This window comes from Chionomys nivalis, chromosome 5 (genome assembly GCF_950005125.1).
Source record: "Chionomys nivalis chromosome 5, mChiNiv1.1, whole genome shotgun sequence".
NCBI classification, from domain to species: domain Eukaryota; kingdom Metazoa; phylum Chordata; class Mammalia; order Rodentia; family Cricetidae; genus Chionomys; species Chionomys nivalis.
The window spans coordinates 57,259,479-57,272,196 of NC_080090.1; the positions used below are offsets into that span (position 1 = coordinate 57,259,479).

General features: G+C 36.9%; 1 protein-coding gene across 2 annotated transcripts in view; it reads right to left on the reverse strand.

The window, feature by feature from the left end:
• The window catches only part of Kifap3 (kinesin associated protein 3), a 137,168-nt gene extending 124,847 nt beyond the window's left edge, over nucleotides 1-12,321 (reverse strand). For both annotated transcript variants that reach the window (XM_057770387.1, XM_057770388.1), the window contains exons 1-2: nucleotides 12,085-12,321; nucleotides 2,412-2,543 (exon numbers count right to left, since the gene is read on the reverse strand). In XM_057770387.1, the coding sequence (XP_057626370.1) occupies nucleotides 2,412-2,543; nucleotides 12,085-12,116 (164 nt within the window). In that variant the 5' untranslated portion in view covers nucleotides 12,117-12,321. The remainder of the gene's footprint in view (nucleotides 1-2,411; nucleotides 2,544-12,084) is intronic.
• Nucleotides 12,322-12,718: the final 397 nt, after the last annotated feature.

Sequence of the window (12,718 nt, forward strand, 5' to 3'; positions counted from 1 at the left end):
GAATTGCATAATATATAAACTTTCCAGACTGACTTCTTTTGTAGGGTCCCTCCATGTCTTTTTGTGCTTAATAATTCATTTCTTTACGTTCTTGGATAATGCTTTATGATATGGTGGTGCCAAAATTAATCCACTCACTATTGGTCATATTTTGGTTGCTTTCAATTATTAGGTATTTTGTATAAAGTTTCTATAAATATATGTGTAGACTTTTGTATAGACATAAATTTTTAACACATTTGAGTAAATATCTAAAAACATGATTACTGGATATTATATGAGCCTGTGTTTAGATAACTGCTAGTATCTGCTGTTGCCAGTCTTAGAGGCCTTAGCCATTATAATGGATGTGACATGATTCTTGACTGTTCTAATATGCACAGATTTTTAAATCTCTTCTATGTCTCTTTTGTAGCAACATATACATTAGCAATCCAGTTCAGCCTGAGCTGCCTGAAGCCATTTTAGTTACAGTGTTAGTCTCCTAAAACCTGCATCTGTTAAAGGAAACTGGAGAAAAGGTATAATTTCATTTTTTCTGGTTTTGAACATGACAGTTGTGATTACTCATCTGTTTTTAATCAGCATATGTACTTTTGTTAGGCACCCAACATCTATTAAAAGCTAACAAAATTTCATCTGTATGATTTCTACACCATAACCATCAATTTCTCAAAATGAAATCAGAAAGGCATTCTAAAAGGCAGAAGTGCCAGGCTGAGGATCTAGATAGTCACCGGTCACAGTTTATATCATCCCTATCTCAACCTACACAGACTTTCTCTTCTCCACCATTAACAAAATCTTTCGGATTAACAAAACACATTTTCCTTTTGGTAGAGTCTTGTGGTTAGTGAATTTGACAAACCTTTTGTTAGTGAGTGAAACCCTTAGAACTAAAAATTAAATTCCTCTCCTGAAGTGCAGGTTTTGAGATTATAAAGTTAAAGACAGCTTTTCTTTAGGAAATCTAATATTGAAATATCAAGAGATTTTCATGAATGCTCAAGTCTTATAGTCTCAGGTAAGGAATGACAAACAGAAAAGAACAGAGAGAGAAAGACTAAAAGGGTGAGCTAGACTGCAGTGTGAATATGCACACGTATTCTTCATTATCTTGTATAGTCTAGAGGATTCATTTATCATCATGAGCCACTAATGTCAGTCTCCTGATCCCGACAGAAAAACCAATGAAGACAGTAAAATGAGACACTAGGCAGTTTCTCTTTGTAGGATGAAGCAAGCCAGGGCTTTCAACTATAGCATTACTGAAATTCAGGCTTAGTAAGTGTTTCTTGTAGGAGGCAATTGTGTACATATAGTACTTGGATTCCACCTCTTAGATGAAAATGTGACCATCTTATAGTGACAACCTAAAATATCTCGATGGGAAACAATGTTCTTTGTGGGGAAGAAACCATCCCCAGAGTGTTTAAGGACTTGGAGTCAATGCTTAGACTTAAAGTGGCACTATCACACGCATTCCTAGTAGCTCGAACACACTCAATTCCAAACATGGCACAAGTAGAAATGATTTCTGACTAATTACCAAATCAATACTGTGTATCTGGGAGAGGGCTGAGGGTGAACATTAAGTGATATCAAATCTTCTCTACTACCATAAAACTATGGGGATAGAGAGATGGCTCAACAGTTAAGAGTATTGTCTGCTCTTCCAAAGGTCCTAAGTTCAATTCCCAGCAACCACATGGTGGCTCACACCATCTGTAATGAAATCTGGTGCCCTCTTGAGGAAGACACCTGGCCAGTCAACTTAGACCCTGAAACCCAATATGAACAAGTTCAACAAAACCACCATATATGGGCTGCCCACATATGCTTCAGCATTGCCAGGGCATAAATTTCATTTTCATTTCATTTCACCATAAAACTATAGGAGGAAGGTAAGATAATTAGCAGAAAACTGCAGAATGATGAAAAAAGGACAGTTCCTGAGGGACTCTCTCAAAACCAAGAAGGAAAGGAAGTAGGACACCAGAGGATCTAAGAGCACTCTTATTACTAGCATTTTTCAGAGGACTAGGTTGCTTTCAAGGACTAATTAAAGATCTGTGCCCCATTTGGAAACATCTGAACATCAAACCACTCCCAGCAATTCTAGGGGGGAAAGGATATAGGATTTTAATACTTAGATTTTCCAAACTAAGCAAAAGTTCCTATATAAACGTAGCTTTTGTGATTAATTTCACTTAGCATTTCAAAAATATTACTTTCTCTAGAATATATTCCATATTTATATAGTCTAATGTAATCTTTCATTGACTAAGATAAAGTCTGTCTAGAAGTGTTCCATAAATATTTACTACCTATAAAGATTAAAATATTAGATTTGTATAAAATTTATATAAAGTCCCCTATTTTAAAGATGTATACAAATGAAGAAAACTTACATTTTTTGACATTCCTTTCTTTCCCCCAACATGGGATCCCCCATTTCTCCAAGAATGGTAGCTTCCACTTCATACTGAACGATGAGAGCTTTTTCTGATGGATGGACATCAATATTTCCCCCTTTAACTTTCCTACAAAAATATTAAAAAGTACATTAAAATCTTACAGAACAGCCATAATTTTCACACAGTTTATGTCTAAAACATGAGGGTGAGACTGACACATGCCATCTAATCACATTCTGTGAGTCTGGGACAAGTATGTATTTCCTGGCCCAGCAGAACGTATCTTCATGAATAGTCTTACCTTGAAAAAATATGTATTTACCCAAAGAACCATGTATAAACGCAAGTGAAACATTTATAATTAAAATTGTCTTTGCAGAGGATGGCTCTGACTAAAATGAGCTTTTTATCACAGCCATTTTGATTTGCATTTCCCTAATTGCTGGGGATAATTAACATTTTGGGGAGATATTTCTTAGTCATTTTTAGATCTCCTTCTAAAAACTCAATGTTCAAATCCATAGCCCATTTTTCAAATGAGTCATGTTTTTTTCTTAAGTTTTCCATTTCTCCATATATTCTGATATTAATCCTCTATCGAGGATAACTCACAAAGATTCTCTCCCATTCTGTGAGTTTCTTCTTCACTCAATTGTTTTAGTTGTGAAGAAGTCTTTTAGTTTTATGAAGCCCTACTTGTCAATTGTAGACCTTAATTCCTGGATAAATGGATCATATTCAGAAAGTCCTTTCCTATACAATGCCATTTATATACCGTGTGTGTGTGTGTGTGTTTTATTCTAGTATATTCAGTGTTCCAGGTTTCATATTTTGGCCTTTGGTCCATGTGAAATTAGTTTCTCTGCAAGGTGATAGATATGGGTCGAATTTCATTCTTATACATGTGGAGCATCCAGTTTTCCTAGTACCACTTGTTGAAGATTCAATTTTTCTCCAGGGTCTGATTTTGACATTTTGTCAAATATGAGATGGTTAGAGTTACTTGCACTGTACCCATGTTTGGGTCTTCTATTTTGTACCACTGATCTACATGTCTGTTTTTGTTCTGGTGCCACGTAGATTTTATCTGATGGCTCTGTACTGTATCTTGTAATCTCTAACAGCAATCCATCCAACACTGCACTTTTTGCTAAATATTGTTTTGGCTATCCAGGGTTTTTTATTGTTCAAAACAAATTTTAGTATAGTTTCTGCTTTTCTACTTTTGTGAAGAATGACATGGAGTTTTGATTGGGATTGTTCTGAATCTGTAAACAGTTTTTGGTAGTCATTTTCACAATATTAATTGTACCATTCCATGAGCATGGCATGTTCAGCCATTGCCCAGTGTGTCTCCATCTCTTTCTTCAGAGATTCAAGGTTTTCATTGTAGAAGTCCTTCCTAGAGATTTTATTTTCTCTGGGGTTACTGTGAACTGGAGTGTATCCATGATTTCTTTCTTTGTATGTTTGTTGTTGGTGTATAGAAAAGCTCTTGATTTTTGCGAATGGATTCTTATCCTGTCACGTTGCTGAGATTGTTGATTGTTTCTAGAATATTTCTGGTGAATTTTTTGGGTCTCTTATGTGTAATATTATACCATCAGCAAATAAGGATAGTTTGACTTCTTTTTTTCCTGCTTGTAGCCCTTTACTTTCTTTTTCTTGATTCATTGCTCCAGCTAGTACACTGAGCAGTGTATTGAAAAGAGGTGAGGATTGAGGACAGCCCTGTCTCATTCCTGATTTCAGTTTGCCTGCTTAAAGATTTTCTCTATTTAAGGTGCTGCTGGCTGTGGGTTTCTCATATATAGCTTTTATCATCCTCAGATAGGTATTTTCCAGTATTTTCTCTAAGCTATTTATCAAAATGGCATGAAAGATTTCACTGAAGGCCTTTTCTTCATCTATTGAGATAATCATTTGATATTTAAGTTCATTTATGTAACTTATTACATCAATTCATGGTGAATGGTTCCTGTGGTTATATGGTATATAATCTTTTGGATATAAGCCTATATTAAATTTACAAGCATTTTAATGAGGATTTTCAATCTGTGCTCATAGGATATTGGCTTATAGTTTTCTTTTTGTTGCTGCAGCTGTGCCTTATCTAGTTTGGGTATTAGAATGGTACTGGCTTCTCAGAAGGAGTTTTGCAGTGTGCCTGCTCTTTTTGAATAATTTAAGAAGGATTGATTGCAAACCGTGTTTGAAAATATGGTAGGATTCTGCTGGGATTCCATGTGAGCATTTTTTTTTGTCAGAAAATATTTTGCTTATATTTTATGTGCATGGGTGTTTGTATGTGCCTATGTATGTACTTAAAATCGGCAGAGACTCAAAGAGGGTATCAGGTCCCCTCTAACTGGAGTTACAGTGGGTTATGAGCCACTATGTGGGTGCTGAGAACTCAACTGGTGTCCTCTGCTTCAAGAACATCAAGAACTTTTAACTGTTGAGCCATCTAGCCCCTAAAATTGTTTTCACAATGGATGTACCTCATTAAAATTTATATTTATACTTTATTCTGTTTTTACTTTTATAAGATGAATGATTTTATTTTAAATGTTAGACTGTCAAACAGAATTGAACATAGCATTTACAACATATGAGGAATGTCTAACTTCTGAGATGATTATCTCTCAAATATTTTATCTCAATTCTTAATTTAATAAAATTATTGAATTTTTTTATTTACAGCATCCTATTACTAAATTGATATCTTTTAACTGCCTGAAAATGCCTTCTTAGTAACACCACTTTGTACATATGTACCAGAGAACTGCACCCAAAGATGATAACTTAGCTTAGAAATATATTTATATTTATTACAATTGAAGCCACAGAAATATTTATTAGAATCCTTTGGCCTGGAGTGAACTAGGTAATAAATTGAAACCAAATGAGGAAGTAAAGAAAACTGATAAAGGTAACTATGTAGCTAAACAGAAAAGCCACTGTGTACCTTTAGTCTAGAATACTTCTTTAAACAGATGTAAGTCTTAATTATAAAGTAACTACTTTATAAATTAAATTCTAATAAAAGGCAATGACTTCCAGAATGGATAATTAAGAAATGAAGCATATATATGTATGTATGTATGATGTGTATATGGTAGACATGGTAGACACTTCAGCTCCAAAAACATGAACTGATTAAAAGATGGGAAAAGAAAATACAAACAATATAAATGAAAGGTGGGGCACTTATACAAAACCGGCTTTAAATTAAAAGCTAGTACAAAATGTAACAACAAACGCTGTGGTGAGAAACCAGTCAACACATCCAGAAGATCTAACTATTACAAACGTAAACTTGAGAGTAGAGACCTAAATCACATGAAGCAAGGACTGAAGTAAAGAAAGAACAAACAGGTCTATAACAATAGTGGCAGACTTCAATATCACTTGGAATAACAGATATACCTATATAGATAACTATACATAAAGAAATTGAACATTATAACCAATTAGACCTAATATATATAAAGGAGATGAACTTCCCCTTTACAAAGGGTAAACTGGGTATTCTAACAGCTAGATCTTATGTTATGCACAAGTCATCAATTTGAAAACACTAACTTTATATAGTGTATGTTCTCTAAACACAAATGAATAAAACTAGGAATCAGCACAGAAAGAGAGCATTCACAAAAATATGGAAAATTAAATAATCCACATCCACATAGCTACTAAGTCAAAGAGTAATTCACCAGAGAAATTATAAATAAAAACAACACAACAAAATTTAGGGGTGTGACAGAGTATTGCTGAACAGAAATCTGTAACTATAAATGCCTGCATTGGAAAGATACCCAAACTTAATAAAAGCAATATAAAGCAAGCCTATTGCCAACTTCAAAATAAATGGAGAGAAACTCAAAGTAATTCCACTAAAATCAGAAACAAGACAAGGTTGTCCATGCTCTCCATACTTATTCAATATAGTACTTGAAGTTCTAGCTAGAGCAATAAGACAACTAAAGGAAACCAAGAATCTCCCTGGGAAAAGGAAACATAAGGGATTTCATGAGTGAACTGAGGGAAGGTGGGATTGGGAATACAAGCAATCAGACTGGGGAAGTAGGAACCGAGGGGGAGGGGTACTAAAAGAGACTACTGGAAAGGGAGGCGACACTTTGGGGTCGAGTAAAAATCTGGCACAAGGGAATCTCCCAGGAGTCTATGGGGAAGACTCCTAGCAATAGCGGATATGTAGCCTGAACTAGGCATCTCCTGCGGCCAGATGGGTGCCTAGCCTAATTGTCATCAGAGGGGCTTCATCCAGCAACTGATGCAAGCAGTTGCAGACCCACAGACACAAACAGGCAGAGTTCAGGGAATCCTGCTGAAGAAGGGGAGAAATGATTGTAGGAGCCAGAGGGGTCAAGGACACCACAAGAAAACTCACATACTCAACTAACCTGGGCTCATAGGGCTCACAGACTGAACCAGCAACTAGGGAGCCTGCAAGGGACTGATGTAGGCACTTTGAATATATGTTACAATTGTGTGGGTTGGTCTTCCTGTGGGACTCCTAACAGTGAGAACTGAGGCTGCTCTGACTCTTTTAACTGGCTTTTGAGACCCTACTCTACATACTGGGTCATCCTACCCAGCCTTAATACATGGGGAGGTGCTTAGACTTAGTGAAACTTGATATGCCATGTTTTGCTGATACTTGTAGGATACCTGTCATTTCTTAAACAGAAATGGAAGAGAAGTGGATTGGAGGGGGTGGGAACAAATGGGGTGGGGGGAAGGACTGGGAGGAGAGAAGGGAGGGAATGTAATATATATATATATATATGTGTGTTATAAATATATATATTATAAATATATATAAAGATGTAATTCAATTTTACACCTCAAGAAGCTAGAAAAGGCTGAGAAAAAACTACTAGAGTTTGTAGAAACAATAAATGAAAAGGAAATAATGTTGATTGTTTAAAAAGATCAAAAATCCAGGAATTGTGGCGTACAACTTTATTCTAGCACTCAGGATGCAGAGGATTGGCAAATCTCTGTGAGTTCTAGGTCATCCTGATCTACAGAGAATTTCCGTCCAGGGAAGGTCACAGTGAGACCCTATCTTATTGCCTAAACAAGACCTAAGTAAGGATTACATCAACAAACGTTTGTACGGGTTTACTTGTAATTTAAAGAAAAATAAACACCCATCCTTCTTAAGATCCTCCAAAAAATAAAAGGAGACAGAAAACATTTTACAATACGTTACATTCCAAAGTGAGGCAAAGATATTACAAAAGTTGTAGACTAACACTCCTGAAGAACACAGCTGGAATATTTTCAGAGTGCTAGCCAGCAGAATCTGTAGCACATTAAAAGACTACACAGGCCATGCGATATTACTCAAGGAGTTCAACATATTAATAAAATGAAGAAAAATAGTAAATGATTATCTCAACTGACATAGAAAGCCCATTTTATAAAAACAAATTCTTCATTCAGAAATTGGTAAGGGATAAAGGAAAACCCCCTCCAATGATACAAAGCATGAATGAAAATTCTGCAGTTAATGTCATACTTAATGATGAGAAGCACCTATTTTAAAATCACAAACATGGCAATGTCCAGTTTCACCATTTCTATTTCAAATATCCTAGAGATCTGAACCTAATGAGACCTATATAAAGAAGTAAAAAGAATCCAGATTTGAAAATAAGAAATAAATTATATCCATCTGTAATGAAATTATTTCATTTTTATATTCTAAAAACTACACAAAATTGTTTAAGTTAATAAACATACTCAGCAAAGTTGTATGTTTAAAAGTAAATTGTCTTTTCATTGATAGTAATTAAAAATTTAAAAACTAAATTAAAAAAATTCAATTTCCCATAACAACAAATAGATCTGTTTACAAATAAATGAAAGTAGGAAGACTCAACACTTAAAACTCTTAAGTGTTAAAGAAATTAATAAGAAATTTAAAAAAAGGGAAAGCCATCCTATGTTCAAGGGCTGGATAATTAATTTTTTAGATAGTATTATTTCCCTTAGATGATTCATGGAGTCAATAGAACCACTATCAAAGTCCTGACAGCCGTTTTTGTCAGAGACAGAAAAGACAACACTAAATTTCACATGGAAACAAAAGACTCTAAATATTAACACAAGCATAATAAAGAATAACAAAGTTGTAGGACTCACACTTCTCGATGGAAAACCTCCCCATTTACGCAGTAAGAGTTACTAGCACGAAGTTATTAGGAGATCTGTTGATGAGGACTGACAGTGCAGGAACAAACTCCTACCTTTATAGTCAATTTTTAATAAGGATGCTCAAATATCAATGGAGAACAAGAACAATCTCCTTGACAAATGATGCCCAGATTGGATATTCTTTTCCATATATTTTGAAGATTTTATATGTGTGAGAGTTTTTTTATTAGCAGAGAAAGCACCAGCTGACCTTCCTCTTCAGCAGATGTCCCAGAAGCCTCCCCTTGTCCGACTCAAACAATGAGTCTCCTTTCTAATTCCTGTGCACCTCTCTATTCACCCTCCTGACTCCCCTGTTCTCCATAAGGTTTTTCTTAATAATCTTATGTTCACATCCTGCCAACTAGTTGTTTGTTTGCTCCATCTTTTGTGCTCCTACTTTTAGCTGACTTTATTTAATCCTGTTTTGCTTTTTTTTTAAAAGTAAAAAAAAAAGAGAGATACATTTATTTATACATTCTTTATTTTTATTTATTTATTTATTTTCTTTTTGGATTTTCGAGACAGGGTTTCTCTGTAGCTTTTGGTTCCTGTCCTGGAACTAGCTCTTCTAGACCAGGCTGGCCTCGAACTCACCAAGATCCGCCTGTCTCTGCCTCCCGAGTGCTGGGATTAAATGTGTGCGCCACCACCGCCCAGCTTATACATTTATTTTTGAGACAAGATTTCTCTGTGGAATAGTCCTGGCTGTCTTGGAACTCACTTTGTAGCCTAGTGCTGGAATTAAAGGCCTGCAACATCATAGCCTGTTTTATTTATTTATTTATTTATTCATGATTTATACAGTGTTCTATTTGCATGTATGCCTGCAGGCCAGAAGAGAGATCCAGATCTCATTATGGATGGTTGTGAGTCACCATGTGGTTACTGGGAATTGAACTCAGGACCTCTGGAAGAGCAGCCAGTGTTCTTAACCGCTGAGCCCTCTCTCCAGTCCCAAAATTAGATATTCTTAAGCACCATATACAATAATTAACTCAATTGCATAAAAGACAAACATTTAAAAGCTAAAACTATAAAACATAAGGGAAAGCTTCATGGCCTTAAATTTAGCAATGGCTTATAAATATGTTTTCGAAAGCAACAGTAACTATTATAAATTAGTCTTCAACAAATTAAAATTGTTGACACTTGACATATTCAACAGAGTAAAAAGGCAAAAAAGGCTGCGACAAATGTTTGTAAATTGCATATTTACAAATTGTATTGAGAATATATTTCAGTAAAACCTTTTTCCTAAAATAGGAAGACAAATGGCCAAGGAGCACATGAAAGCAGCTCAACTTACTTAGTTATTAGGGAAATGCAAATCAAGATCAAAGAAAGACACCACTTCATACCCCTAGAATAACTACAGTTACAGAACACACACGCAGAGCAGTACAATGAGAGAAGATAACAGGCATTGGTGGAAAAATTGGAGCCTACATACATAAGAGGGACCATAAAAGGTACAGACACTGAGGAAGTTTTTGTTGGCTCTTCCATGAGCCCAACATAGAATCACTCCATGTTTCTGCAATCCCAAGCTTATGTATGTACCAAATGACTAAAGAGAAGTGTTCACACAAAATCTCGTCAAGATCCTAACAACTTTATTTATAGGCAAGTGGCAAAAAAATCACCTAAATATCTCTACACTTGGGTCATAAATAATCAGATTATGATATACCCATGCAATAAAATATTATTCAGTTACAAAGACGGAATAAAGTGTCAATGCACAGTATAAGTGGAACAGAATTATACAATGTGAAAAAGTGAACAAAGCATCATACTTATCATATCCATCAAGTTCCTGCCTTTTCCATTAGCTCTGTATATCATATATATAATAATCGTCTCTCTCAGATATCCATGTGTGCATGCATATATTTAACCTGAAGGTAATGCAAAGTTTATTCTGTCAAAATTAGATAAAACTAAACATAGTACTTTCAACCCCTTTCCAGATGCTAATTCCAGCTTAAAACATCATGGGAACTAGATCAGTTGCATTTATTGTTTCCTAGATGATGTAATTTTAAGAGTGCCCACACTAGTCCAAGGACCCTGAGGAAAACAACACCATAGCATATGGAGCAACCATAGCATATGAAAATCAGAAAATGGAACAATAGCAGCCCCTTCTTTAAAATAAACTCAGGTTTAATGTGAAATTACAAAATTTAATGCTCTGGACAAAAATTTTGTGTATATATGCCTGGAGGTGTGGGGGTAAAAGTACATGTGTGCATGTTGTTAGAAAATGATGCGGGGAAAGGAATACTGCCTCCTTAAGTATTTCTTATGATTACATGTTCCGTTTACAAATCTCTACTCAAGGTCTCTTCATTTGCCATAAACACATAAAATGAAAAAGACAAAGGACTATGTTTCCTGTCTTGCAAAGGCATTATAGTTGATTTATCTTATAAACATTGGACTCTGTTTAAGAGGCCACTAACATTTGTAAGGTGTTTCTGTGACAGCTAGAACCCTACCAAGCAAAGGAAAAAATATACTCATTAAAGTATATTAGGACCTAGGCTCATGTCACCACCTAACATGTATGGTTTCTCTCTCAAAAGTATTCTGTCCTTATGGCTGTCATTTTAGATGAATTATGTCATAAAAAGTATGTACTTTTTGTATGGAATCAGCAACAAAGCTTTAACTAAAAATAGAGACCCCACATTAGCCTTTAATTTGTTCACTGCTCGCTCGCTCTGGTCCAGTGAGAGGTGTATTCTTAACCCTGGTTGTCCCTATCTTTGACAGAAGTTAAGGAATCTCTATAAATTTTCTTTCTTTCTTTTTTTGGAACAGCTAACAGCACACAAACTTCCTATATAATGCACTTCCTATATAAATGCACTTCCTATATAATGCACTTCCTATATAAATTATATTGTGAATATGACAGTCAAGTGAGTGAAGTGGGCCAAGAACAGCTGGCTGAATATCTCAGGCCAGTCTTGCACGAAGTAAAAACTACCGCGTCCGTCTTTATTTCAAAACCCCTGTGATTTATGAATGTCAAACTAAACACAAATTGATGCTGTGACAGAAATCACTTCCACGCTCCCATGGGATTTATCTATTGAGAAAAGCAGGAGAATGGGTCGGGGGGAGGGGGGAACAAAAACAAGAACAAACGAAATAGAGGGTTTACCTAGCCCCACCTGCCTCTCACTGCGGATATAAATTAAAGAAGAAAGGAAATCAATTGATGGTGTCAGGGCCCCGCCAAGTCAAGGTGGATTAGGGACCTTGCGCCCTGCAGGGCCGTGTCTTTCATTGCACCCCATCACTTCCCCTCTCTTTCTTTCTCCTTCCCTGCACCCCACCCCTTCTCTCATCTAGCTCTGCTCAGTGACAACCCACATCAGTGGGGAAACGTCTAAGGACCTGTTCAGGGCGGGGCCCGGGTCGTCACCTTTTGAGGTATCTGGCGTCCTCGCCTTGCATGGCGGCGGCGGTAGCGGCGTGGGGAGGATGGGGGTGTCTGAGAGTCTGGGAAGGCTACTTCCGGGGACCCGGCCAATGTACCCTCACAGCCGAGGCGGTGACAGTCCCGAGGCCTGCAAGGCTGGGCGGCGGCGGCGCTGCGGTTACCACGGTGAGGCCGCCGGCTCCTCCCACACCTCCTGGGCCCCCGAAGCACTGGAGCAGCCCAGACCCGCCCAGGTCTACGCAAGGCGCATGCGCCCAGGCGACAGCTGCAGTATGCGCAGGCTCAGTTGGAGGCCCTGGCTCCCGCGACTAATCTGACGCTCCCAGGAACAGTGCGGGAAGGGTTTGGTGCTGATCAGGGAGCCTGTGGTTAAGAGTGAGATTCCTGGTTACTGCCCCCTGCAGGATGGGATAGGAAAAGGCATTGCAATCTCCAAAATTGGAATTCAAGTCCTTAGGGTGAAAGGCAAGGGTAACCAGTTACCTTTTTAGTTAACTGATTGTAGGCATCAGGTCAGTCTTTGACTAACAACCTCTATGGCGGGGCTTTTATTTTGGACATGTGAAAAGTTCTGCTTTGATTGCCCCGAGTTCTAGCTGGTGTAAATACTTTGTAT